This window comes from Artemia sp. Qi Xiang Cuo, chromosome 2 (assembly GCF_049724085.1).
Source record: "Artemia sp. Qi Xiang Cuo chromosome 2, ASM4972408v1, whole genome shotgun sequence".
Classification (NCBI taxonomy): Eukaryota; Metazoa; Arthropoda; class Branchiopoda; order Anostraca; family Artemiidae; genus Artemia; species Artemia sp. Qi Xiang Cuo.
Window position 1 is genome coordinate 4,309,426 of NC_142795.1, and position 25,155 is coordinate 4,334,580.

The following is a 25,155-nucleotide window of genomic DNA, read 5'->3' on the forward strand; positions in this document are numbered from 1 at the left end:
TGTACCCACGTTTCTTTTTTTTTATTTGGTGCCCGCTAAAACCAAAACTGCCTACGGAAGATTTTTTCACTAAAAATTTTCAAGATATGTATGGTTGCGTCATAACATGTAACCACTTCAAACAATCAGTTTCGCTGTCCTTGGTATCTTGTATAGGGCTGATCAGGAAGTCCACATTAAAATTGCGCCTAAAATACGTAAGAACTGAATAAATCTTGAAAAACGTCTTGAAATGTCTTGGTCTTTAAATACGTCCCAAAAAATGTCTCAAAAAATGTCTTGAAGCGTCTTGAAAAACGTTTTGGAAAAAAATGTTCTTGAAATGTTTTGAAACGTCACAAAAAAAAGTCTTGGGGTGTCTTGAAACGTCTTGAATAAGCTTCTTAAAGAAAAATGTCTTACAAAATGTCTTGAAATGTCTTAAAACGCCTTAAAAAACATCTTGAAGAAAAATGTCTGAATAAAACTCCCGCGCTTGACAAGGGGACTATAACACGTCATATTATGTAACATTTACCTAACTAAACACTCCCTATGATGTAACATGCACATGCATGTCTTAGAAAACATAATCCATGACGTAACATGCACCCGTATCTCTTAAAAAAACATCCCCCATTACGTAAGAAGCTCCTGCATCTCTCAGAAAACCTTTCCTATTACGTAACATGCACTCGCATTGTTTAGAAAACTTTCCCTATTAGGTAAGAAGCACCTGTATATCTTAGAAAACATTCCCTATTACGTAGGTGTACTATACTGTTACAAGTGCGCTATAGTATTGCGCAGGTGCGTGTAATAACGTCTTGAGGTGGTAGAAACTTCATATTTATCCCCTATGGGGCATTTTAAAATTAATGAGGCATCTCTACTCTTTGCACCTCTTCTGTGTATCCAACGTAGAGGGGTTCTGAATCTACATCCCATACTTCAGTATTTTATATTCTTCTCCTTGAATTAAGATACACAAAATCTGTTTTCTCCCGTTAGGGGAGTTTTTTTTTATCTTCGCTTATTCCTGATATCCAATGGGTGAATAATATTTTTTCAATCCAATTAGTCAAAAATACTCTAATCTTAGGTTTCATTTCTGATATTTCTTCTAACGACAAATAAAATGACAAACTAACCACATAAAGTCTTTGTATTAAAACATGGTAATATACAAACATCTATCCGGAATTAATCAAATATCACAGTCAGACAATTTTAAAAAAAAGGAAAAAAAAACAAGTGAAAGATCCTTAAGAACAAACACAGTAGCACCAATTAAGTAATGTTTTTTTTAGCAGAGAGTAACAGACACCAAGGTCCGACTCGTAAAAACGTAATAAAATGAATATAAACAAATTTTTGATACTTTTTATTTTTTTGCCTCCCCCCTCTCGAAAAATTGCTTTGTCCCCCCCCCCTAAAAAAATTCTAGATACGACCCTGATAGACACCATACATTTTTCTGTGACTCAAAATTTTTCTCATTTTTATATTTTCAAGTCCTATCAATAGCATTAATGCTAATATTCTCGTTACTTACTGAACTATAATATTATCCCACACGGAACTTGTTTACTTGACCATCAGGAACTAAAACACCCTGGAAAACTTAATATACAGGAATAGACCGAGTTACATCAACCTTTTTCTTAAAAAGTTGCTATTTATGAACAATCGTCAAATCTATACTAGCCTATATTTTATAAGCGATTTTTATCAAAGTGATTGGTCGATGACTCACACGTCAAGTACTTAGTACAATACAACAGACAACTATCTCCTTCTTTTCATTGTTTTTTCTAGTCTTTCCATATTGATTTTTGCCGTAGAATGGTTAGGGTTTATGGCTAATGCTTGGAAATAACTTTCTCGAGCTTCTCTGAAGCGGCCTTGAAGATGAAGTAGAGCTCCAAGATTGACATGACTCGATGGATCCTAAAAAACGATCTTAATATAAAAAAAAAACAAAACAAGGCCAACAGAAATATTCGGTATACTTCTTTCAGTGCAACAACTCGCTAACAACAAAACAAAATGCTGCTGACAGTATTGGCATCACATCGTGAAAATATGGAGTTTTCAGCGTTAAATTGGACTTATACTTAATTGTGACTTTTGAGATGACGGCAGCTGAAGTTAAGCGACCTATATGGGATCGCATACCTTCTTTGGTATTTGGAAAAGAGCTGGGGGCAAACAAAAAGGACAGTGGAAGTCTAAAGCCCCTCCTCTCCTGCTGAATGCCCAGGAGCTCACAAAAATTAAAAATTTCAGTTAAAATGTGATGATTTTCTGGCTTACAAGTATTTTTGTCAGTTCACCTCCCCCTCCTTTAAAAAAATGCCTTGGTGACTTCTGTCACCTGTTATTTGTCACCTGTCACCTGTACATGTCACCAGAAAATTTAAGATAAATTTGCCACAATAAATAAACTTCAAATTAAAGAACTGCTAATAAGTGCTTACAGCACACATCCACCTGTGTGCACCACAGAGGCCTGTGTGGCCACAGAGGCTTGTGTGGGGACACACCTCCTCAAACCCAATCTATTGTATAGCTTTACTCTTTACTCCATCCAATGAAATTCTGATTTCCCTTACGACCTCTTATAACAAAATTTTAATCTTTTCTTATGACATCTTCCTTCCCTATTTACGGATGACCTGATTTTCGTTTGGTTTCGGATGGACGGCAAACAAGCAGAATCCTTAGGAAATTATCATTGATCATCAGTGATACTTAGCCAAACTATCTTAACCTTTCTGTAATTATAGCCCCAGAAAGCCGGATCGAATCGCTTTTATTTTTACAGTTTATTGGTTGAAGTTCGGTCAGCCGATCGAGTGACCAAAACTATCCTTAGAAAATTCTTCTGGGAAAATTTTTAACAAATATTTGCTAGACCTTCGAAGCACCCACGCATCAGAGCCATACTTGACCACCGTTTCGAGTCTTAGATCGCAGCCTTATCGTTCTATCCTTCCAATCCTTTTTCAACTGCGAAAAAACAATCTATTCTTTCACCCTGAACTTCCAAAACCTCGAGAAACTCATTCTTTTTACTTGTTTCAAGTTTTTTAACCATTTTAAGTTTTCAGTTTTTAAGTTTTTCGTTTTAAGTTTTTCGTTTTAAAGCATTTTAAGTTTTACGTAATTATAGTCTTAGAAAGCCGAATTGAATCACTTTCATTTTTACAGTTTATTGGTTGAAATTCGGTCATCCGATCGAGTGACCAAAACTATCCTTAGAAAATTCCTTTGGAAAATTTTTAACAACTCTTTGTTAGACCTTCGAAGCACCCCCGCATCAGAGCCATACTTGACCGCCGTTTCGAGTCTTAGATCGCAGGCTTATCGTTCTATCCTTCCAATACTTTTTCAACTGCAAAGAAACACCCAGCATTACGCTTATCCTACATTTTGCATCTTCATGACATCTACCATTTTCACCAATAATACTACACTAGTTTCTGGGCGCCTCTTATTAAAATTCTCAGTTTTTTTTTATTATCCTGCACTCGAATAAAAATTGTGTGTTCTTGCCTTGCTTAAATTGCTTAGCAATGCCGTTTGAATCTATTCTTTCACCCTGAACTCCCAAAATCTTCAAAAACCATTCCTTTCGTTAACATTTTTGCTGGGATACAAAAATCATCTGTGTAATCCAAATCTTGGTCAGTTTTACTTTTCTATTTGATAACATGTTCCCCTATAGCCTTTGCCTTGGGACAAAGCCCAAATAAACGGGGATGGGACACAACCCTGCTTGATTCTTGATGAGGCAACAACTGAAGCAACAAATAACCTCACTTCCTACTTTAATCGATCAATATTGTTCTCGTGCATAACACTAATCTCTTTAATGAGCTGTTCTTTTATCAAACAATTTGTGGTAACGAACATGGTAAGAAGAGCGAGGAATTGAGGAGGGAGTAGCTCCCATCATATGTTGGCATACTTTAAGTGCCTTTTTAAGTGTCAATGTTGCTCCTTACTTTCAATAGAAAAAACTTTTTTTTGCTTTGTTTTCAAACAGTTCGTGATAAAGACCTGTAAGTATGGGACGACTCGACTCAATAGTAACCAAAACTCTAAAAAGGGAATTCAATATCAATAGGCATATCAAGAGAATAAGCTTTTTTACTGATTCCAAATATATACAATTTGTTCAGTTTACTGTTACCCATCGAAAGTTAAGAGCCTCAGAAAATTTGCCCGGTTATTGAAAAAGGGGAAAACACGCCAAAATGTCAAGGAATCTTAATGAAAACCGCACCATCAAATTCGGTGTATCGGAAAAACCCTTTAGTAAGAGTTTCATGTTCACATCTGCAAAAATGTGGAATTTTGTATTTTTGGCCAGAACAAAGATAATGGATGCGTATTCTTTGTTTTTTGTTTTCCCCAGGTGTGTTTATATCGAATCAATGGTCATAGAATATCGAAGAGGGCTCATTGTAACCAAAATTAAAAGTTCCAGTGTCCTTTTTAAGTGACTAAAAAGAATCGGAGGGCGACTACCTCCTTCCCACGCCCTTTTTCCCCCAATGCCGTCCGATCAAATTTTTTAGATAGCCATTTTGTTCTGCATTATTTAAAAGTTCAATAGCTGTGCCATTGGAGACAAAATGACCCACCAAAGCCAATGGGGAATTGGCTAAGTTGTGAAATTTGCCCATAGTTTACATACAGTTTTTATTACTGGGAAGTATATGGACATTTTTCGAGGGGGGGGGTGCTTTTATGTGGGGGAGGGGGTCCACGGGGAGAGGTTTCCATGGATATGGAAGTTTCTGGGGGAGGGGGACTTTCCAGGGAAAGTTTTACACTTTGAAATTTCCCACAATTCGTTTACAAAATTCTTTTTATTTATCCTAATTTCTCTTTGCCGACTCAATTTCAATGTGGAGATTGTTTCGGGAGAATTTTGCAATAGAAATTTTCAGTGTGGTTGGGACTATTTGGAGGATTTTTTTTTCACTGTGAGAGGGGAATTTTTCTGCGGGAGAACTATTCTCCATGTGGGAATTTTCCTTAGGAAAATTTCATAATGGGGGATTTTCCCACGGGAGTCACTTTCCAAGGCTGGGGGGGTGGAGGATTTCAGCGGGAAAATTTCCAAGGAGGGGTCATTTCCGTCATGATTCGAAAAATGATCAGAAACCAAAGTTTTCTTTTAATGCAGGTATACAAAGGAGATTTTTTTCAGGAGGAATAGTCCGCAAAAACAAATTCCAGGGGGTGACTTTCGGCGAGGATGGAAGTATCTGCGGAGAATTTTTTGAAGGGAATTGTACTTGGGTCGAAAGAACTCTCCATGGAGGATTTTCTCGTGAGGGAGGGGATTTTCTATTGAGGGAGAGCCAGAATTCCCGGCACTACTAGAAAAGCGATCAGAAATTAAATTAAAAATAATAAGTTTTCTTCAACTGAAAGTTAGAAAACGAGCAGATAGTATGCCGTATATAAACTTGTCACCCCCTCATAAATACCTCGCTCTCTATGCTGAAGTTTGACTGTTTGTCCCTATTCTTTGAGAACAACCTCAGAAACACACTGGCTCTTTAATTAAAATAATATAATGTTTTAAAGTAATGGAAAACTTTAGTGTGAAGAGCGAGGTATTTAGGAGGTACCAACTCCCCCCATATACAGAATAATTTCGGTTCGTTTTAAGTTTTAATATTGCTTCTTACTTTCAGTTGAAAAAACTGTCATTTTTTTTTTACTTGATACCCTACAAGCATAGGGCCTTCATTAAAACTCTACTGATGATTAAGAGACAGATCTTTATTACCAATGTAACATTTAAATTTGGCTGACACATTCTCTTCCTTTCTTGAATCATCTCTGAGAAAATTGTGAACGAGCGAAGATTGAGGAGGATGAGGGCTATAGGAAAAATCATATCCCGGGTTGAAGCTCACATCCCTTCCACCTTTGTTCTAATAAACGTTTAAATTTGCTTGATATTTTCACGCACAAAATATTATTGCAATAAAAGGAAGACTGCCACGCCATAATGCCATCCTGCCATACTGTCACATTGTCATCATTCATATTGTAACCTTTGTCCAGGTTGTTCCTCCGAATGAAGAGTGGTAAAGGCTAAAATTGTTCCTCTGTGGCACGCAGTCATTTATGGCCCATTCTCATGTAGCACAAATTTCTCACTGTCTTTCAAAAAACATTGCATGAATTTTCGTCGTACGTAAAGAATTAACGTTTGAAATTTTGGCCCGCGTTAAGCTTTAGCGTAAAGAGCAGAGTGTCGAAAGAGTCGGTTGCCATACTAAATTTAAGCTAAATTCTGCTACTTTTATAAATTCATTATTATTTGATTTCACGCTTTGCTATATGGTTTTAAGAGCATGAATATTTTGCATATTTAATTATTTTTATTTAAATTATTTTATTTAATTAAAGTTTTATTTTATTAAATTAAGTTTATTTAAGTATTTAGTTATGCAAGACTTCAGTTGCTAGAGATTTTTCCTATACTTAGTTACTTTCGGTGCATCTGTTTTCTGGTTTATTCTTGGATCAGTAAAGTAGTCACTTGATTTCATACATATGAATTCTAGTTAACAAAGACTTTGCTAAAAAATGATAATGAGCATTTAAATTAGCACTTTACAAAACAAAGACATAGTCACTTCATTTAAACCATGTAAAAGAACAAATTCTCGACATTTACAAGTAGTTGTAACATTTCTTCATATCCTCGATTTTTTTTTATTCTCTAGTTTGGATGTATAGATTCTAAAAAATGTATTTAGAAAGCATTTATACATTCTTTCACCGACAGCTATTAAGACACATTTATAAAGTCTTGAAAACGTATTAAATATGTGTTCAAAAATTTTTACTGTGACTTTTAAAGTTTCACAGCATGTTCTATAAAAGTAAGCTTGACAATTATTTAAAGGTTTAAAAGACTAAAGGTTTATGCCTTGGCCCAGTCCCCTCCCTCAAGGTAAAATTTGTGAGCATGCGTCTGCAAGATAACCTTGTTCCACCTTAATTTTATTCAGTCAGTTTGTTAACTTTGCTGGAAAAGTTTCTTAGTTTGGTTTAGTATGGATTAACTTAGACCTGGCAAAAATTGCTGTTTTTGTTTATCCAACTCTGTCAAAAAGAGGGGCTTATATTTGAATCCTGGAAGGAATTTCTTTACACGTATGATATTTTCAGGTCTTGATCTTCATAACCTAACCTCTGCGCATTTTCCTTGAAAAACAAAAAACGCTGTCTAATGCGAGCCTAATATAAAATGTACAGTACCTTGTTTTTCGAAGTGTGTATCACAAAAGAGTTGAGTTTAATCAGTTTTGTTTCATCTTACCTATGAATTTGAATATACCTATACATAGGTATATGTATACCTATTATATACCGGTACATATATATGATAGGAATGTACAGTCAGGCGCCCCATATGCATGGGGCGCCATGCTTCGAAGAGCGAATGACAAAGTAATCAAGTGTATTCGGCATCGTTCCACCACACCTATGAATATACTACTATCATTCCTACCATACTATTAAATAAAAAACAAGTTTTTTTTACAGAAAGTAACGAGCGACATTAAAACTTAAAATGAACAGAAATTATTCCGTATTTGAAAGGGGCTGTACCCTCCTCAACGCCTCGCTCTTTACGCTTCTTTAAACTTAATGAAACCTATATATTTAAATCAGCATAAAAATCTGTTTCTTTTTATGTATCTGTTGGTATCAAATTTCCGTTTTCTAGAGTTTCGGTTTCTATTGAGCCGGGTCACTCCTTACTTACAGTTCGTTACCACGAACTGTTTGATATATGGTGCGCCATGCTTCGAAGTGCGAATACCGAAGGAATTAAATTCAATAGCTATTGTTCCGTCATACCATACACCAAGGCCGTATCCAGGGGGGGGGGTTAGCCGGTTTGAACCCCTCCCCCAAATTTTTGACCGAGTCGAAAATTAGTCGAAAATTAGTAAAACCTTTGTTAAAATTAGTCAAATTAGTTTGAAAACCGAGTCGAAAATTAGTACCCCCCCGAACAAAAATCCTGGATCCGCTCTTGCCATACACTATGATTCTTACCATGCTATGTATGGTGCGCCATGCTTCGAAGTGCGAATGACGAAGGAATTAAATTCAATAGCTATTGTTCCGTTATACCATACACTATGATTCTTACCATACTATGTATGGTGCGCCATGCTTCGAAGAGCGAGTGACAAAGTAATTAAGTGTATCAAACAGTTCGTGGTAACGAACTGTAAGTAAGGAGCGACCCGGCTCAATGGTGACCAATACTCTAAATAACGGAATTTTGATACCAATAGATACATCAATAGAAACAGATTTTAATGGATATATTAGTTTCATCAAGTTTAGACTTACTCATCAAAAGTTACGCGCCAGAGAAAATTTGGGGGATTTTAGAAAAAAGGAGGAAAGACCCTCTAGGACTTATAGAACCTTAATGAAAATCACACCATCATATTCAGCGTATTGGAGAACCCTACTGTAGAGGTTCCAAGCACCTATCTACAAAAATGTGGAATTTTGCATTTTTTGCAGAAGAAAGATCACGGATGCGTGTTTATTTGTTTTTTTTTTTTTTGTTTGTTTGTTTTTTTTCCAGCGGTGATCGTATTGATACAGTAGTCCTAGAATATCTTGGGAGGGCTCATTCGAAAGTAAATTAAAAGTTATAGTGCCCTTTTTAAGTGACAAAAAAACGGAGGGCAACTAGGCCCCCTCCCACGCTCATGTTTTTCCCAAAGTCATCCGATAATAATTTTGTGATAGCCGTTTTGTTCAGCATTGTCGAAAATATGATAACTATGTCTTTCATGATGACTTAATTCCCCGAAGTCCCCGGGGGGAGGGCTGAAAGTTATGAACTTTACCCAATGTTAAGATATAGTATTGGTTATTGGGAAGTATACAGGCGTTTTCAAGGGGGATTTTTTCCGGTAGGTGGGGGGAGAGTGGGTTGGGGGTTAAGTGGGAGGATCTTTCCATGAAGGGAATTTTCATGGGGGAAGGGACATTGCTATGAAGGGGGCGTCGGATTTCCCAGCATTATTAAAGAAAAAGATCAGAAATTAAATAAAAAAACAACGACAAGTTTTTCAACTCAAAGTAAGGAGCAACATCAAAAATTAAAACCGCCAGAAAATATTACGTATATGATTGGGTTCACCCCCTATAGCCAATACCTCTCTCTTTAAGCCAAAGATTTTTTAGTACTTTCATAAGTGCAATTTACTCTAATTAACGGCCTTTGTGATTAAGGGGTTATTTTCAAAGAATTGGAACAAAATTTGAACTTTAGCTTAAAGAGCGAGGTATTGACTAGGGGGCTAATCCCCTAATATACGTATTAAAAATCTATGAATATAGAAGTTCGTTACGTTAGTTAATTCGTAAGTTACGTATAATTATTACTAATAAAAACGTTTGTAAATTAAATTAAAGAAGTTTCGAGAAAGCCATTTAACCAAATAAAAGTAAAATTAATTTGCAAATTTTGTTTTAATCATTCATGTACGGTGAGCCAAAATCAAAACCTGCATTAATTCAAAAACGTTCAAAAATTAAATAAAAAAAACAGGTTTTTTTTAACTGAAAGTAAGGAACGACGTTAAAACTTCTCTCTCCTCCTCAACGCCTCGCTCTTTACGCTAAATTTTTTTATTGTTTGAAAAAATAGAGTTATGAGAAAGTGAAACTTAAAAATATTTTAGCAACATACGGGATTTCACCCCTGTCATTGTTCAGAAATTTTCTCCGTCTACCAAAAATTGTAGCCTAAGAATGTAATTATTTTATGTTTTAAAACCTCAAATCAAAAATGACCACAATAAACTAAAAAAAAGATACGTATAATAGATAAAAAAAATATAAAAGATAAAAAAATAGATACATATATAATAATGGCTAGACCGCTGAAAAATAAAAAGGCGAATATAAACTTTAGATTAAAGAAGTTACAACATAGTGCGCAGAAATGAAACTCACAATTAAAGATAATATCTGTTTTTTTTACTCTCCATTAATTCGAAAGAAAGCCCCTTTTGTTGCATTTTTTTACTTTCGAGCAAAACAAAGCGCGACGAAGGAAGATTAAAATCTCAAAGTTTTTCTTAGTCCATCTTTGTCTCAAACAAAACAAGACCTTTTCTAACATGAAAAAAATAAAAGTCATTTGTCTCTGCCAGCCATTATCCTCATCATTTTCTAAGTTTTTACGACTTTTGGCTTCATGCCAGGCTTGGGAAAGTCCACACAGTTTTATTCATAGGGGCGATATAGTTTTACGACTCCAAGCACTCTCATAGGCTATTACCCTTCATCATCCTGTAAGTTTCTACTTCTTCCCTGTGGGTATTCATGGGATACATCGCTGACGGATAAGATAGCCCTTAAGGTCCTTTGTTTGCTTCAAGGGGATTTACACTTGACTGAGTATCCAAGTTAAATATGAATAAATATTTATGAGGAAAAATTGCAAATAGTTACCGTATATTTAAGGCAGACAAATTGTAAAAGAGATAGCATGTGAAAACAATTATGATTGAGGGAAAACTTGACGTTCAGCTAAAAGCAATATAAGCATGAATTTCGTAGATTAAACCAAAGAAATTTTTCCCCGAAAATCTCCACCCAACAAAAATTTCACCCAAGGAAATCCTTCCATCCCCCGCAGATAATTCCCCTGTGAAAATCCCCTTTGAAATTATGTTCGTATGTTTCCCAACAACAAATAATATATATAAACAATGGAAACAACTGTGAAACACATAGCCCTTTCAATAGGGGCAGTGAGGGGAATGCCATCCCCAGAGGCATATTTATGGGATCTTTCAACTATGCTGAGCCAAATGGCTTTGTCAAAACTTCATTCGGATGTCTTTGAGGGGAAAAGGCATGAAAAGGGGGCTAGTTGCCCTCCATTCTATTCGGTCACTTAGAAGAGCACTTAAACTTTTAATTTTTGTTCGAATGAGCCCTCTCCCGATCTTACAAACAATACACATCCATAATGTTTAAATAACGACGAAGACCATACTGCCTTTCCAGCATTGAAACAACAAACCTGGGACTGCTTCAATTTTTCTGTCTTAGTTTTATTTCATTTATATAAGCAGTTTGCCATATAAAGACTCTCTTGGATAAAGAGCCGAAAAAGACTCTCGGGTGGCAAAAAAAAAAAAAAAAAAAAAAAAAAAAATCAAAATGAAAGATCAAAGGATAAAAAGACTCTCGGGTGGCAAAAAAAAATTAAAATCAAAATTAAAGATCAAATAGGATAAAAAGACTCGGGGAAGGGGGCAAAAAAAAAATCAAAATTAAAGATCAAAGAGTATAAAAAGACTCTCGGACGGCTCTTGGATAAAGAGTCAAAATATTCTTAAGTTTTAAACAAATTTCACTGTCTTCGGTAAATTCCCTGCTGTTTTTATCCATAATCCTTCTTTGGCAAAAAATACACAGTTCCAGATATTTTGGAGATGAGAGCTTGAAACCTCTACAGTAGGGTTTTCTGTATGTTTCGTAGCTAGGAAGAGGGCAGATGTCTCAGAGTGCATTTTAATGCCAAACATCCTAAATATCATTGAGCCTGCAGATAAATACAGAGTTAGTTCTAAGAAAGGGGCAGGGGGATTAGGAATTGATATATAGTTTCTCTTTATTCCCCGGAATCTTTCTGGTCTACGCTGTTATTATTAAAATAAAGAGTAAAATTAAATCCAGAAATGAGCCAAATTTGATCCGCATAAGAGAGTGTCTTTCCCTTCCTGAGCCCCATACTCCTCCTAGTGTTTGTAGAAACCTTGCAACAGTGGCATAATTTCGTTACAATCCTGGAGGTGGGGGGGGGGGAATTGGAGCCAATTTTCCCAAATCAAGTAAGAAAGACTTAACATTTCTGTTTGTTTTAAGTTTTAATGTCACTCCTTACTTTCAGTTTAAAAAACTTGTTTTTTTATTTAATTTCTGATCGTTTTTTAGTTAATGCAGCTTTTATTTTAAAATGCAAAATTCCACATTTTTGCAAATAGGAGTTTGAAGCTTCTTTAATAATGTTCTTTGATAAGCTGAATCTGATGGTGTGATTTTGTTTAAAAAAAAATTGAGTTTTGAGAAAGTCAAACTTTAGCGTAAAGAGAGAAGCGTTGCGGAGGGGACAGCCCATTTCATATACGGAATAATTTCTGTTCGTTTTAAGTTTTAACGTCGTTCCTTACTTTCAATTAAAAAAAACTTGTTTTTTTTATTTCATTTGTGAACGTTTTTGAATTAATGCAGTTTTTGATTTTGGCCACCTTCCATGAATAATTAAAACAAAATTTGCATATTAATTTTACTTTTTTTGGTTAAATGGCTTTCTCCAAAGTTGTTGAATTTTATTTACGAACGTTTTTATTAGTAATAAATATACGTAACTTACGAATTAAATTACGTAACGAACTTCTATATTCATATATTTTTAATACGTATATTAGGGGGTTTGCCCCCTAGTCAATACCTTGCTCTTTAAGCTAAAGTTCGAATTTTTATCCAATTCTTTAAACATGACCCCTTAATCACAAAGGCCGTTAATTAGAATAAATAGCTCTTATGAAAGTACTAAAAAATCTTTGGCTTAAAGAGTGAGGCATTGACTAGAAGGTGAACCCAATCATATATCTAATATTTTTTTGGTCATTTTAAGTTTTGATGTTGCTCCTTACTTTCAGTTGAAAAACTTGTTTTTTATATTAAATTTCTGATTTTTTTTAAAAATTATGATGGGAAATCCGGCGCCCCCTTCATAGAAATGTCCCTTCCCCCATGAAAACTTCCTTCATGAATAGATCCTCCCATATAACCTCCGATCTACCACCCCCCCCCCCCACTACCAGAAAAAATTCCCCCTGAAAACGTCTGTATACTTCCCAATAACCAATACTATATGTTAACATTGGGTAAAGTTCATAACTTTCAGCCCTCCACCTGGGTGCTTTGAGGGATTAAGTCATCCTAAAAGACATAGTTATAATATTTTCGACCATGCTGAACAAAATGGATATCTCAAAATTTTGATCGGGTGACTTTGGGGAAAAAATGAGTGTGAGAGGGGGCCTAGTTGCCCTCCACTTTTTTTTTCCCTTAAAAAGCGCACTAGAACTTTTAATTTACATTCCAATGAGCCCTCCAATGATATTCTAGAACCAGTGGATTGATACGATCACCCCTGAAAAAAAAAAAAAAATAAACACGCACCCATGATCTTTCTTCTGGTAAAAATTGCAAAATTCCACATCTTTGTAGATAGGAGCTTGAAACCTCTACATTAGGGTTTTCTGAGACGCTGAATATGATGGTGTGATTTTCATTAAGGTTCTATATTTTTTAGGGGGGTTTTCCCCCTTTTTTTAAAAATCAGCCAAATTTTCTCAGGCGCGTAACTTTTGATGGTTAAGATTAAACTTGATGAAACTTATGTATTTGAAATCAGAACTAAAATTTGATTCTTTTGATGTATCTATTGGTATCAAAATTCCGTTTTTTAGAGTTTCGGTTACCATTGAGCCAGTTACCATCGTTGCTTACTTACAGTTCGTTACCACGAACTGTTTGATATAAAGGAACTTTATAGTACTGTAAAGGTAATTATGTACCAAAACACCTGATCTGTTTCTGTTGATGCTTGAATTATGCAGGTTTATCTTAGTTTTGACAAGATTTTGGAGAAACTATATTTCAGCTGGGGAGGGGCAAACTTGGGTCTGGGAGGGATGGCAAACTGAGGTCTGGAAGGGGCAGTTACCCCCTGCACCATAGCAAATTACGCCCCTGCCTTAGGGATGCTCATTCGATTGGAAATTGAGAGTTCTAGTCCTTCTTTTTACAAGTCAAAAGTGATTGAAGGCAAACCAGCCCCGGTCTTAAAGATCGACATTTTGAGGTACCCATTTTGCACTTTCTTTGCGACTACATAATTTTGCTCGTGGGTAAATTTTCCATGGGGGGAGTTATCTGGGGGAGGATTTTACACGGAGAAATTTCTCACGAGGTGAATTTTCCGGGGAGAGTTTCGTGGAGATTTTCCGTGGGGGAAGTCTCTGTAGGTGGGGGTTATTTTCGGGAGGGATTTTACTGGGGAAATTTTCCGCGGTGGGGAATTTTCTGGGGGTACACCAACCCCATGATAAAATTGTCCCATTTGCTCAAAACCTAATATGTGGTATTTAGTCAGTTTTCCTCTTGGATCTGTAATAAATAACATGATCTACAAAATAAGATGACATTTTATTTTACCTTTTTAAGTATTTATACTTATGCAAGTATTTATAAAGATAAGTAATTATTCTAAAGTCTTTAAGTTGTTAAAAATACTCCTCGTTCAAAATCGACGGTCCTTGTGTTTGAATTGTCTTTCTTTAAAAATCAGTGCAAAAATCGGTCAAATTTTAGCGTAAAGAGTGAGGATAGAAGAAGATGCAGTTTCCCTCATATACAGGATAATTTATGTGCGGTTTAAACTTTAATGTTGCTTCTTACTTTCAATTGAAAAACTTGTTTTTCATTTAATTTCTAACCCTTTTTCAAATCATGCTTGGAAATCCCTTTCCCTCTCCCTACGTCTAAAATTTCGCCGGGAAAATTTCTTTCCATGGAAAATTTTTCTCGTGGAAAATCACCTACACGGAAAATCCCGGTCCCAAAAATTCCCTATATTTTCCTATTACAAACACCATGAGTGAACAATGAACAAATTGTGTAGCGTACAGCCCTTTACCCATGGACTACGGTGGGTTTTATCATTACCAAAGGTATAGTTACTGGACCTTTCGACTATGCTGAATCAAATGGCTATCTTAAATTTCAATCGGATCTATCGAGGAAAAAATGGCACGGGAGGAAGTTTCCCTCCAATCTTTTTAGTCACTTAAAAAGGGCACCAGAACTTTTAATTTTCGTTGTAATGAGTTCCCTCCTGATCTTCTGGGACAATTGATACAATAGGATCATTCATAGGAATAAACAGAATAAACAAAAACAAACACACGTCCCTGATCTTTCTTTTGCCAAAAATATAAAATTCCACATATTTGTAGATAGGAGCTGAATCTGATGGTGGGATTCTCATCAAGATCACTTGAGTTTCTGAGGGTATTTCCCTACTTTTTTGAAAAATTAGGCAAATATTCTCAGGCTCGCAGCTTTAATGAATCTTACATATTTGGAATAGACAATTCCTTTGATGCATCTATCGTTATCAAAATTTGTTTTTTTAGAGTTTCTTTTACTATTGGGTCAAAACGTTCCTTACTTATAGTTCGTTGCAACGAACTGTTTGAAATCTGAACGACAAAAAACTCTAAATAATCAGTTTAATACTTCTATTTTGGCTCTTATAAGTTTTGTTCTAGTGACTTTGTTCTAGTGAAAATGTACTAAGGATTATCTCAAGGAGGCGTCTAGACTATGCAACTTTACCTTTTTGTATTCGTTTCTAGATGTCATTACCTTCACGCATATTAAATTCACAGGTTAGGCATATAAAAACATTTAAACGAGTGTTTATATACTTTACTCTATAATAATCATCGGCACGCAACATATCGTTTGAAAATTCCTTAATTTCAAATATTTAGGATTGCCTCTATGTCCTCTGTTGTAAGTTTAGCCCTCATTAGGTAAAACCACCCCTAAATTATCATGCCTCTATGGTCTATATGGTATTTTAATATATTGGGGTGGAGGAAGACTGTGGGTAACTATGTCGGGCTCTGGCGGCATGGTGCTACAGTGGGTTGTTAGTAGCTGTAGTAGTAGTATGATCTATATACCTTTTCAGTTATTCTTAGTCGTCATTGCAAATTTCCAGGGTTATGCTTTGCATGTCTGAGCTGATCAAATGCTTTAAAAGCTTAAGTGTCCTTGGCAACTTCCAGACCAATTGTCATACCCAAACTAATCTTCATACCCAAACCCATTTACTTTATCAATGATTTAAGCACTACTAGTGGTTTACAAGCTGACCTAGTCTAATTTCTAGTGCATGCAATAACACACATCAATTAAGAAAACTAAGAAATTAAAATAGTAATAGTCTGTACGGTTAAGCTAGGTATGAAAGACCTTTTCTCCTAATATTGGTATTCTATGCAAATTACTTGTAAGACCAAAATGTCATAGCTAGCTGAAAACGTGTACTGTTCCCAAAAGAAAATATCAACAGTTTATATATTTTTTGATAAGCTTCTTGAAACTAAGAGTTGCTTTTGCGATGTTATTTTTAAAAAATATTGCTAAAAATATTGGTCACCATCAAAATTTCACTATCTTTCACGCAAAAGTGATTAGGATAAAAAAAAAGTTCTTCTCCTCTTTGGATAAAAAGGACCAGTTCTACACTAAATTTTTTAGTCGTAACCCTAATAATAAAGTAGGCTACTCACACCCCACGATCACCATATTATTGGTATTAATTCAGCTAATTCACTATATGGCCATCATTATGTTCAATTTTAAAAACTGAACTTACTTAGTTTAAAAATGTAGGCTATTACCTCAGAAAAATTAACGTCAAAAATATTTTAAAATTATATTTACCAATAAGAAAGAACTTTACACAAAAGGTATAAATCTGTGGTTTTAAGAACGGGTTCTTTGTATGAGCACTAAAAAATATAAACAAAAATTGAAAGTAATGTGGTTTTTAATCTGTACTATTGATCAATATTACTTCTCAACTCATTTGAATATTTGTTAATAATAATATAGATAATGTAAAGGCCTTTCTATTAATTAAGACAGATAATGTAAATGCAGGAGGTATTCACACAAGAATTCTTCAGGGGAAAATCTCAAATTTTAGAGTAGAGGAAAAAAAAAAAAAAAAAAAAAAATCAAAGAACAAAACAAAAAAACAAACACTTTAGTTTGCAAATATTACGGGAAAGTTAGCGGATTGCCCTCTCCTTTAAAAAAGAAGCCCCCCACCTCTAAACAAAACAAGTTTCCACGTAAGTACCTGATTAATACAAATGATTTCCAACAAAATGACCCCTTTTACACATCAAGTATGTGTGTTCAGGTGGATTTAACTCCCCACTTGCTATGAAAGGTGTTAATTTTTCTCCGGAATTACTTTTCCAAAGGAAGCTCGCACAAAAAACAAATCACTTACTAAAAAAAATTTCCCTAAGCCAATCCAATAAATAATTGATAGCAGTGACCCTGTTTAAACTTTGCCCTTTAACTGCACTTCCCAAAGTATTCCTAACACATGAGTATTCACCCCCCCCCCATATTCTCCCCATCAGTTTTAAATAAAATGCATATAACAGCTAGCTTCGAAGAGTCACAAGCTGTTTATCAAGACATTCCTTTCTTTTGTTAGTCCCTATTCCCAATATTAGATACGTGACAAGGTTTAAGAAGTGGTAGCCAATAAGAAAAGTTACTTGCAGAGTTTGATGTTCCTGTAATTTTACTCTCATTTCCAGCTTCCTTTGGTGATCTCTATCTTGACACATATGCAGGATCTTTTTGGGGAGGAGGGAACGTTATATTCCAAAGAGGGATACAAGGAGGAGAGGAGGGATACAAATCGAATTTTTGTTCGTAGGCTCATTGAAAGAACAAAAATGCACATAGGCTATCACAAGCTAAGGGAAGGACGCGATGGTGTATAAACAGTCACTATTGAAAGTTTCCCCACTTTTTCTTTAAGCATGATTATGCGGGAAGCCTCAGATTTTGAATAGAAAGAGTGACCAGCCAAATATGATCGAGTCATTGCCGCGGGATTGAAAAGGAAAGAGATTTGGCACTTTCGAAAAATACTCAGAAAAAAATCCTCAAAATGATTATCTTTCCACGGGAATCAGTTTTTACGTTTTCAAACAATGAAAGTGTGACTATTTAAATAAAACTGAGTCATTGTCACGGAATTAAGTTGGAAACAGAATATTTAGCTCCGACATCTTTGAAAAATCTGAATTCCCGAAATGATGATTTCTCCACGGGAATTAGCTTCCACGTTTTCAAATAATCGAACTAACTTAATAAGATCATGATTGATCTACAAATGTTTTGATAAAACAAACTTGCTATCAAATGAATATAAAAATGAACAAAAATGAACCCTGGAAGAGTTATTTTGGTAATGAATCCGGCCTCAGACCTCTTGAGAAAATTACAAATCTTACGTTATCTAATTAGTAAGTGTCCGTAACACCCTGCCGATTGCTAATATAAAAACGATGAAGCGATGTTAATGTGTCCAACGGGCAAGAATTTCTCCTGAGTATTTCTACTCAGTCATTTGGTTTTTGGATGCTCACATACGATGCTCATAGGAGACTCAAAGTTTTTTTTATATCTCATGTCTGAAGTGTAAATGCAAACTGGTAGATCTCTTTAGTGTTTTATATAGAGATTAAACTGTCAGTGGGTATCATTTACAGATGGGAATTTAATAAGTAGATTGGTGAGCATGCGCTGTTTCGTCTCACGGCTGAAAAAAAAAATAATTGTCGTGTTATTTTGGGGGAGAGGTGCATTTTTTTAAGTTTTCAGGGGAAGTAAACTACATTTTTTCTTTTTTATACCTTTGGTTTGAGAGACTTTTTGGCTAGTTGGTAATAATACAAAATGCTATTGCCAACAACAATAATGCAATACAGAGCTATAATTTTCCGCAAAAATCTTGTTCTGAACCCTAATTATTCAATGCGCCGTTAATAAAATAAAAGAAGAAACAGTTTCACCCCTAAAAAATCTGACCATGGCCCATTGGAAAAAGTAGAAGAGAGAGAGAGAGATCGAGAGAGATAGAGAGAGCTCGAGAGAGAGAGAGAGAGAGAGAGAGAGAGAGAGAGAGAGAGAGAAAGCGAGAGAGAGAGAGAGAGAAAAGAGAGAGAGAGAGAGAGAGAGAGAAACAGAGGAAGAGACAGAGAGACAGACAGACAGAGGAAGAATTACATCGATAAGAAGTGTCCAGTGATCTTCAAACAATATTATATAATTTTAAGAACTTTACGTTATTTATATGAAAACTTCATGTTATTTGGTTCGTTAATGAAAAATCGAAAATACGTTCTCCATTACCCACATAGAAGATACTTATGCAAATATTTTTTTGTAGACATAGTTGTCAGATATGCATAACTTGAGGATGATAAAAAAAAGAAAATAAAAATTCTCATGGAAGTAAAAAGGCAAACCTAGAAATGGAAAGAAATTATTCTGGATATGAGGTATTTTTTTCCTCAAATCCTTACTCTTCACACCAGAGTTTGACCTTCCCCCTCCCAATTCCTCAAGAACTAATGTTCTAACATAAGGACAATGAGAATGGATAAACAGTGTGTGTGTGTTTTTTTAGAACGCCTCACGAATGGAAGGACTTGTTAATGCACATTTGTGATCTTCATGATAAGTGCCGCATCATATTGAGCATATTCAAAAATCCTTTAACTGATGTTTCAAGCTTTTTTTTTATACAAAAACATAATTTTTTTTATAGTTTCGCTTACAATTAACATGAGTCACTTTATATATCGTTCATTACTACGAACCGTTTGACAAAGTATAAGTTTTGCTAGAAATTTGTAATGTTTGAAAAAAGGAATTTTTAGAATATAACTGACAAGAAATGTTTAACCAAAAGACTTTAAGGTGGAGGTTGGGGTAGTACAAGTTTGTTGAAAGAAGAAGAAGTATGTGAACTATACGAAAAACATACGATCACATAGGAGTTGGTGTAGAAATCTTTGTATTTTCTAACAAGGGACTTGAAGCCCGAATGTGTCCTATACTTCTTACGTGCCTACAAGATGAATTAAATATATTTTACCAAAGGCTTCACTGCAACAGCTCGGCGGAAGAAAATTTCAGCCTGGTTAAGGTCGTTTATTTCTTTAAGCGCATGACCCAGAGCACTTAAAAGGTCACCGTCTTGAGGAGACTGCTCCAAAGCTATTCTGAAAACTGCTACAGCTTCATTGTACCTTTCGTGTTCCATTAAAAATTGACCTAGAATAAATTTTCTTCCAATTAACTCAAGTTCAACAGACTCAAATCAAAAGCCTCACATGAAAAGTGACTAGTCTGTTTTTAATTGATGCATCATTTTAGCCAAGTGGCTAGAAAAAATTAGCCAAAAAATCAAAAGCATTGCATGAAAAGTAACTAGTCTGTATTTAAATGGTGCATCATTTCAGCCAAGTGGCTAAAATTAGCTTTATATCAATGAGACCTAAATAGATACAGAAATAATTGCTATTCATAGAAATATGTTGCCCTGTTTTAACAAAAGTTATTCAAAGGTTATGCTCTATAGCGGTCTAAAACGATTCCTTACTAGAGACCTGTTTCTTTCACCTTTTTTTTAAGTATTTGTTTCCCATATTATGAATCACAGAGGCAAAAAAATAGTTCAAAAAGAGAATAGTATCTCTTCAAACATTTGAAGACATTACTGGATTCCATGTCTTAATTTAGGTTCATCGCAATTCCTGCTGCCAAGGACACATTGTATAATACAATTGCTAAATACCACTACTACTACTGCTACTAATACTATTACTGCTAACATTTCACTGAAGTACCTAGCCAACCCAGGCCAACACAGCTACGCACGCACATCCTCAATCCCAATCTATTTAAAGCCTCCCTTATTACACCCTCTTAAGAAGTTCCCATTTCCTTTAAATCTTTCCTCCCGATATCCTCCTACCCAATTCATGGGGGTGGACCTGATTTTCAGTTGGCTCTAGACAGTGAGCCAAGAAAGGCAATGTTTCACAATCTGTCTTCCTTCATCTGCAGAGCGTGTCTCAGCCATCTCAACCTTTCTCTCATTAGCCTATATCCCCAGAATGCGGGATTGAACTCCATTTTTATAGAGTTTACTGTTTGAGATAAGGTCAGTCGGCCGGTTAATCAAAACAATCATAGGCAATTTCTCTTGTTAACATCTAGCAAATCCTGCTCCGTCTTTCGGAGTGTCACGCTCCAAAACCATACGTGACTACTTTGTTATTAATAATAATACCAATAATAATTATTAATAATAATGTAAGTGAAGTTTCCCACTTAATTGATCTTCTCATTACCTAACATCACCAATTAACTTTCACTGATTCCTAGTCTTAGGCAATCAGTCTTCTTAACATAAATTTTCAAACCTGTTCTTGCAGCCTGTTGTTTAAGTTCAAGTTCAAGTTCTTTTATTCAATAAGTATAAAAAACACTACAATCCAAGAAAAAATCCCAAAGGACCCAGAGGCCCTTTAACTGGAAAAAAAAAATTAAAACTACACATTAATCATTTGCAGTTTACTCAACTAGGCCTAGACAAAAATAAATAAGAATTACTGCTCGTACGAATGCTCACACGATAACAACCGATCCCCACATTGCCAAACACCAACAAAAAATCATAATTTATTATCGACCATAAAGAACCAACGCTAAAAAAAAAAAAAAAAAAAAAAAATGAAACTACAAAATTTAAAAAACAGTTCAATCATCCATTCTTTTCCAACATAAATTTTTTATGTATTTAAAAAAAAAACAAGGGTATGGGAATTCAGAACCCCAACAGGAATAGAGTTCTAAGCATGCCCCACAGCAAAGTCTGAACGCACTGAGGGGGTAGAAGGAACCAGTGTATCCTCCTGACTTTGAACTGAGCATAGGTTGACTTCACTCACTCGTTGAAACATGTCAGAAAAACATTCTGTAAGATTCCCGTGGAAATAAAGGAATGCCATTGAACACAGCGAAAGCTTATAGATATCCTTCTGCCGTAAGAGCCGGACAGGAGTAGAAGCGGTGGACTGGAAGACTTTTGCTGCTTTCAGCTGGAGATTACGGATGGTGGAAAGTAGAGATTGAAAAGTGGACATCCAAGCAAATGAGCAATAGTATACATAACGATAAATAAGAGAGAAGTACAAAAGACAGAGAATAGAAAAGGGAAAAATTTGTTTGAATTTTATTATAACCCCCAGTCCTCTTGAAACTTGGACTCTTATCATCTGAATATGCTGCTTGACTGTTAGATTGTCATTCAGAAGAAGTAAAAGGAATCACACAAATCGGTCAGGTGGTCGGCATATAGGACCTCTTGAAGTAAAAAGTTCCATTAGTGTAGGACAGCTCTTACCTATACGAGAAAAAATAAGTAGGTGTGACTTTTTTATATTCATAGCTAAACAATTACTATCAAAGCAATGATAAACTTTCTCAGTTATCGTTTGTAACTTTAGTGTAAGGGATTGTTCATCTGTAGCCGATGTACATAACGTACTGTCATCAGCAAATGCGATTTATTCTTCATGATCATTGGATGCAGCTATTGGTGCGATTCGGTTATCATATTTATGACATAATCCACAACAGAGATTTGGTGTCGTGGCAGTAAAAAGCCGATAGAGGTTATTGATGTAAATGAAAAATAGGGAAGGCCCAAGAATTGAGCCCTGGGGCACTCCATAAGCAGCTGGACATTGGCCATCTGAAGCTTCAGTGGCAATAGAATGCTTAGTGCATAATCAGGAAACAGGAAGGTATGAAGGAAACCCTGACAGTTGCTCCCCACAAATTATGTGACGAGACAGCTTACCGATAAGGACCTCGTGGGTCAGGCTGTCAAAAGCTTTCCTCACATCAAGGAAAATGGCTGCTGGTATGAGAACGGAATACAATGACTGCCGTATGAAGTGAAGAAACCTATTGCAGGCCTGTTCCGTTGAATGTTTTGCATGAAGTCTAAATTGATGCTTATGGAAAAACTGTTTGGAGTCAAGATAACTCATTAGTCGGTTCAGCATTGGTTTTTCAAATATTTTAGAAGAGATGGATAGGAGGGAGATTGGCCTGTAATTCCCTTGATCCTCATGGTCATCTCCTTCAAAAAGAGATTTCACTCGTGCCAACTTGAGTTGCTGAGGGAAAACTCCTAATTGAAATGACTCATTAACCAAATGACACAGTGGCTTAATAATTGATGGAAGAATGAACTCAATGACTTTAGCAGGAATTTGGCCGAAACCGGCAGAAGAATTTTTTAGGTTTAAAATTATTTCTGCTAATTCCTGCTCTGTGACCGGTTCAAGAACTCTGTGACTCTGACTGGTATGGACATCGATGTACTGATATCATTGTGTACTGAACCAAAGAAAAAATCAGAAGAGCTGCCAACTTTAGTGTCGAATCAAGAAATAACTCAGAAGAGAAAGAGGCTCAAAATAGTCCCATTTCCTTAAATCTTACTGTTTTCGTTCAAACATTCTAATGTCGACATGGTCTCTTTTATTTGCTGTTTTGACGAATGCAATCATATTTCTGGCTTCCAAATTTCAGGATTTCAGTTTTCTGTTTGACGAAAGACTGACGAGTGCTGTTTCACAAAATTTCTTTCTTTTATAACTGGAAACCAAATTCACCTGTTGCTGCTTTAATTGTAGATCTACACCTGAACAAAGCCTTAGATCTTCCAGGTCTCTCTACCTACGCATAAATATTTACTTTCAATACATTCCGTAGTGACGACGCAGGGGGACATCTTTTGGGCCCTTAGCTGTTCTTTGTGGGCTCGAATCCTTACAGTGAAGTATATTCTATGACAATACCCTAAACGTAAAGCCTAGATGAAAAACAACAATTTTTCAGACAGTAAAACGGATCGCTATGAACCTTTTGTTATTTGCACGTTCTAGGGCTATAATGAAATAGATCTTTCGTCAATCTTACTAGATGAAAATTTTCTTCGTTCGACTTTTTTCTCTCTACGGTTTTTCATTTGGATCTATCACGTCTTGCCAATTTGGTCTTAGAACTCAAAATCATACGACAAAGCAACAGAAAACGAAGAAAAACAATCAAGAAGCAAATAACCAAAGGAGGATTTTTTTTCTTTTAATTCTTTTTGATTTTATCGCTTTTAATTTTTAAATTGTTAGGTTTCAGATTATTTCTGTTCGTAACACTGAAGACACCTAGTTTCATAAGCGCGAAATTTTCGAGGAAATATTATGACAGTTGCTCCCCACAAATTCCGTGATGAGACAGCTTATCGATATGGATCTCGTGGGTCAGGCTGTCAAGAGCTTTCCTCACATCAAGGAAAATGGCTTCTGGTATGAGACCGGAATACAATGACTGCCGTAAGAAGTGAAAAAAACTATTGCAGGCATGTTCCGTTGAATGTTTTGCACGAAGTCCAAATTGATGCTTATGGAAAAACAATGATGATCATTGTCCTTTTTTTTATTGTCCAGTATCCAGTAGTATTGTCCAGTATCCAGTATTGTCCAGTAGACCCGTTGTTGGTATTTTTTATACAATATCGCAATTTTTATATGATATAGCAGTGCCAGTATTATAGAGAAAACGATTATGTACTACATTTATTCACAGAAGTTAAAACCAAAATCCTTGGACGAGGGAGAGATTCATAAGGTGGCGATGATGTGTTGGTGATCTAAGACATACGAACACGTTATATTTTTTTATACATCAATTAATGATGTATTATAGACAAAGCCAATTTGTTTTTAAGACCAGGTATGCGATATGATACTATATGATACGACGTATTATATCTACGGTGCAAATTGATATGCTAACCTACCCTTAGAAACACAAATTCCTTCAAAAATATAAAAGGTTTTTACTTAATTTATTAACAGTAAATTCTTATGCCAATTTTTTTTGTTCAAATACTGAAAGAAATGAGGAATCTGATTAAAACATAAAATCCCTGTTTTGGATATGCTATAAAATAATAATATAATAAAATAATAAAATAATATAAAATAAAATTCATTCGTTTAGTGAACAGGAATATTTGGTTATGATAGATGGATAGAATTTATTTAACAAAAATCCTATCACAAGCCCCAAAGGGCCGAATTCGCATTTCGGGTCATAAAAACTAAAACAAAACTAAAAAGAAGCACAACAACTAAAAAACTAACAAATAATGCAAAAAACTATAATATCAGGACAAAACTATTCATTGGTAAAAAAAAATATTAAGCTGTAAATTGTCGGAAAGTTAAAAAGGTAAAAACCTGATGAAACTAAAAAAGAGAGTGATGGATTCTGTATGATGTATCTGGAATGATGATTCTGCTATTTGAATACTTG

At 35.3% G+C, this 25,155-nt stretch overlaps 1 protein-coding gene across 1 annotated transcript in view; it reads right to left on the reverse strand.

Moving 5' to 3' along the window:
• Positions 1 to 1,161: 1,161 nt before the first annotated feature.
• LOC148954821 (protein O-mannosyl-transferase TMTC2-like) overlaps positions 1,162 to 25,155 on the reverse strand; it is a 261,000-nt gene continuing 237,006 nt past the window's right edge. The window contains exons 15-16 of the mRNA XM_089105236.1: positions 19,853 to 20,031; positions 1,162 to 1,929 (exon numbers count right to left, since the gene is read on the reverse strand). Coding sequence (XP_088961362.1) covers positions 1,768 to 1,929; positions 19,853 to 20,031 — 341 coding nt within the window. The 3' untranslated portion in view covers positions 1,162 to 1,767. The remainder of the gene's footprint in view (positions 1,930 to 19,852; positions 20,032 to 25,155) is intronic.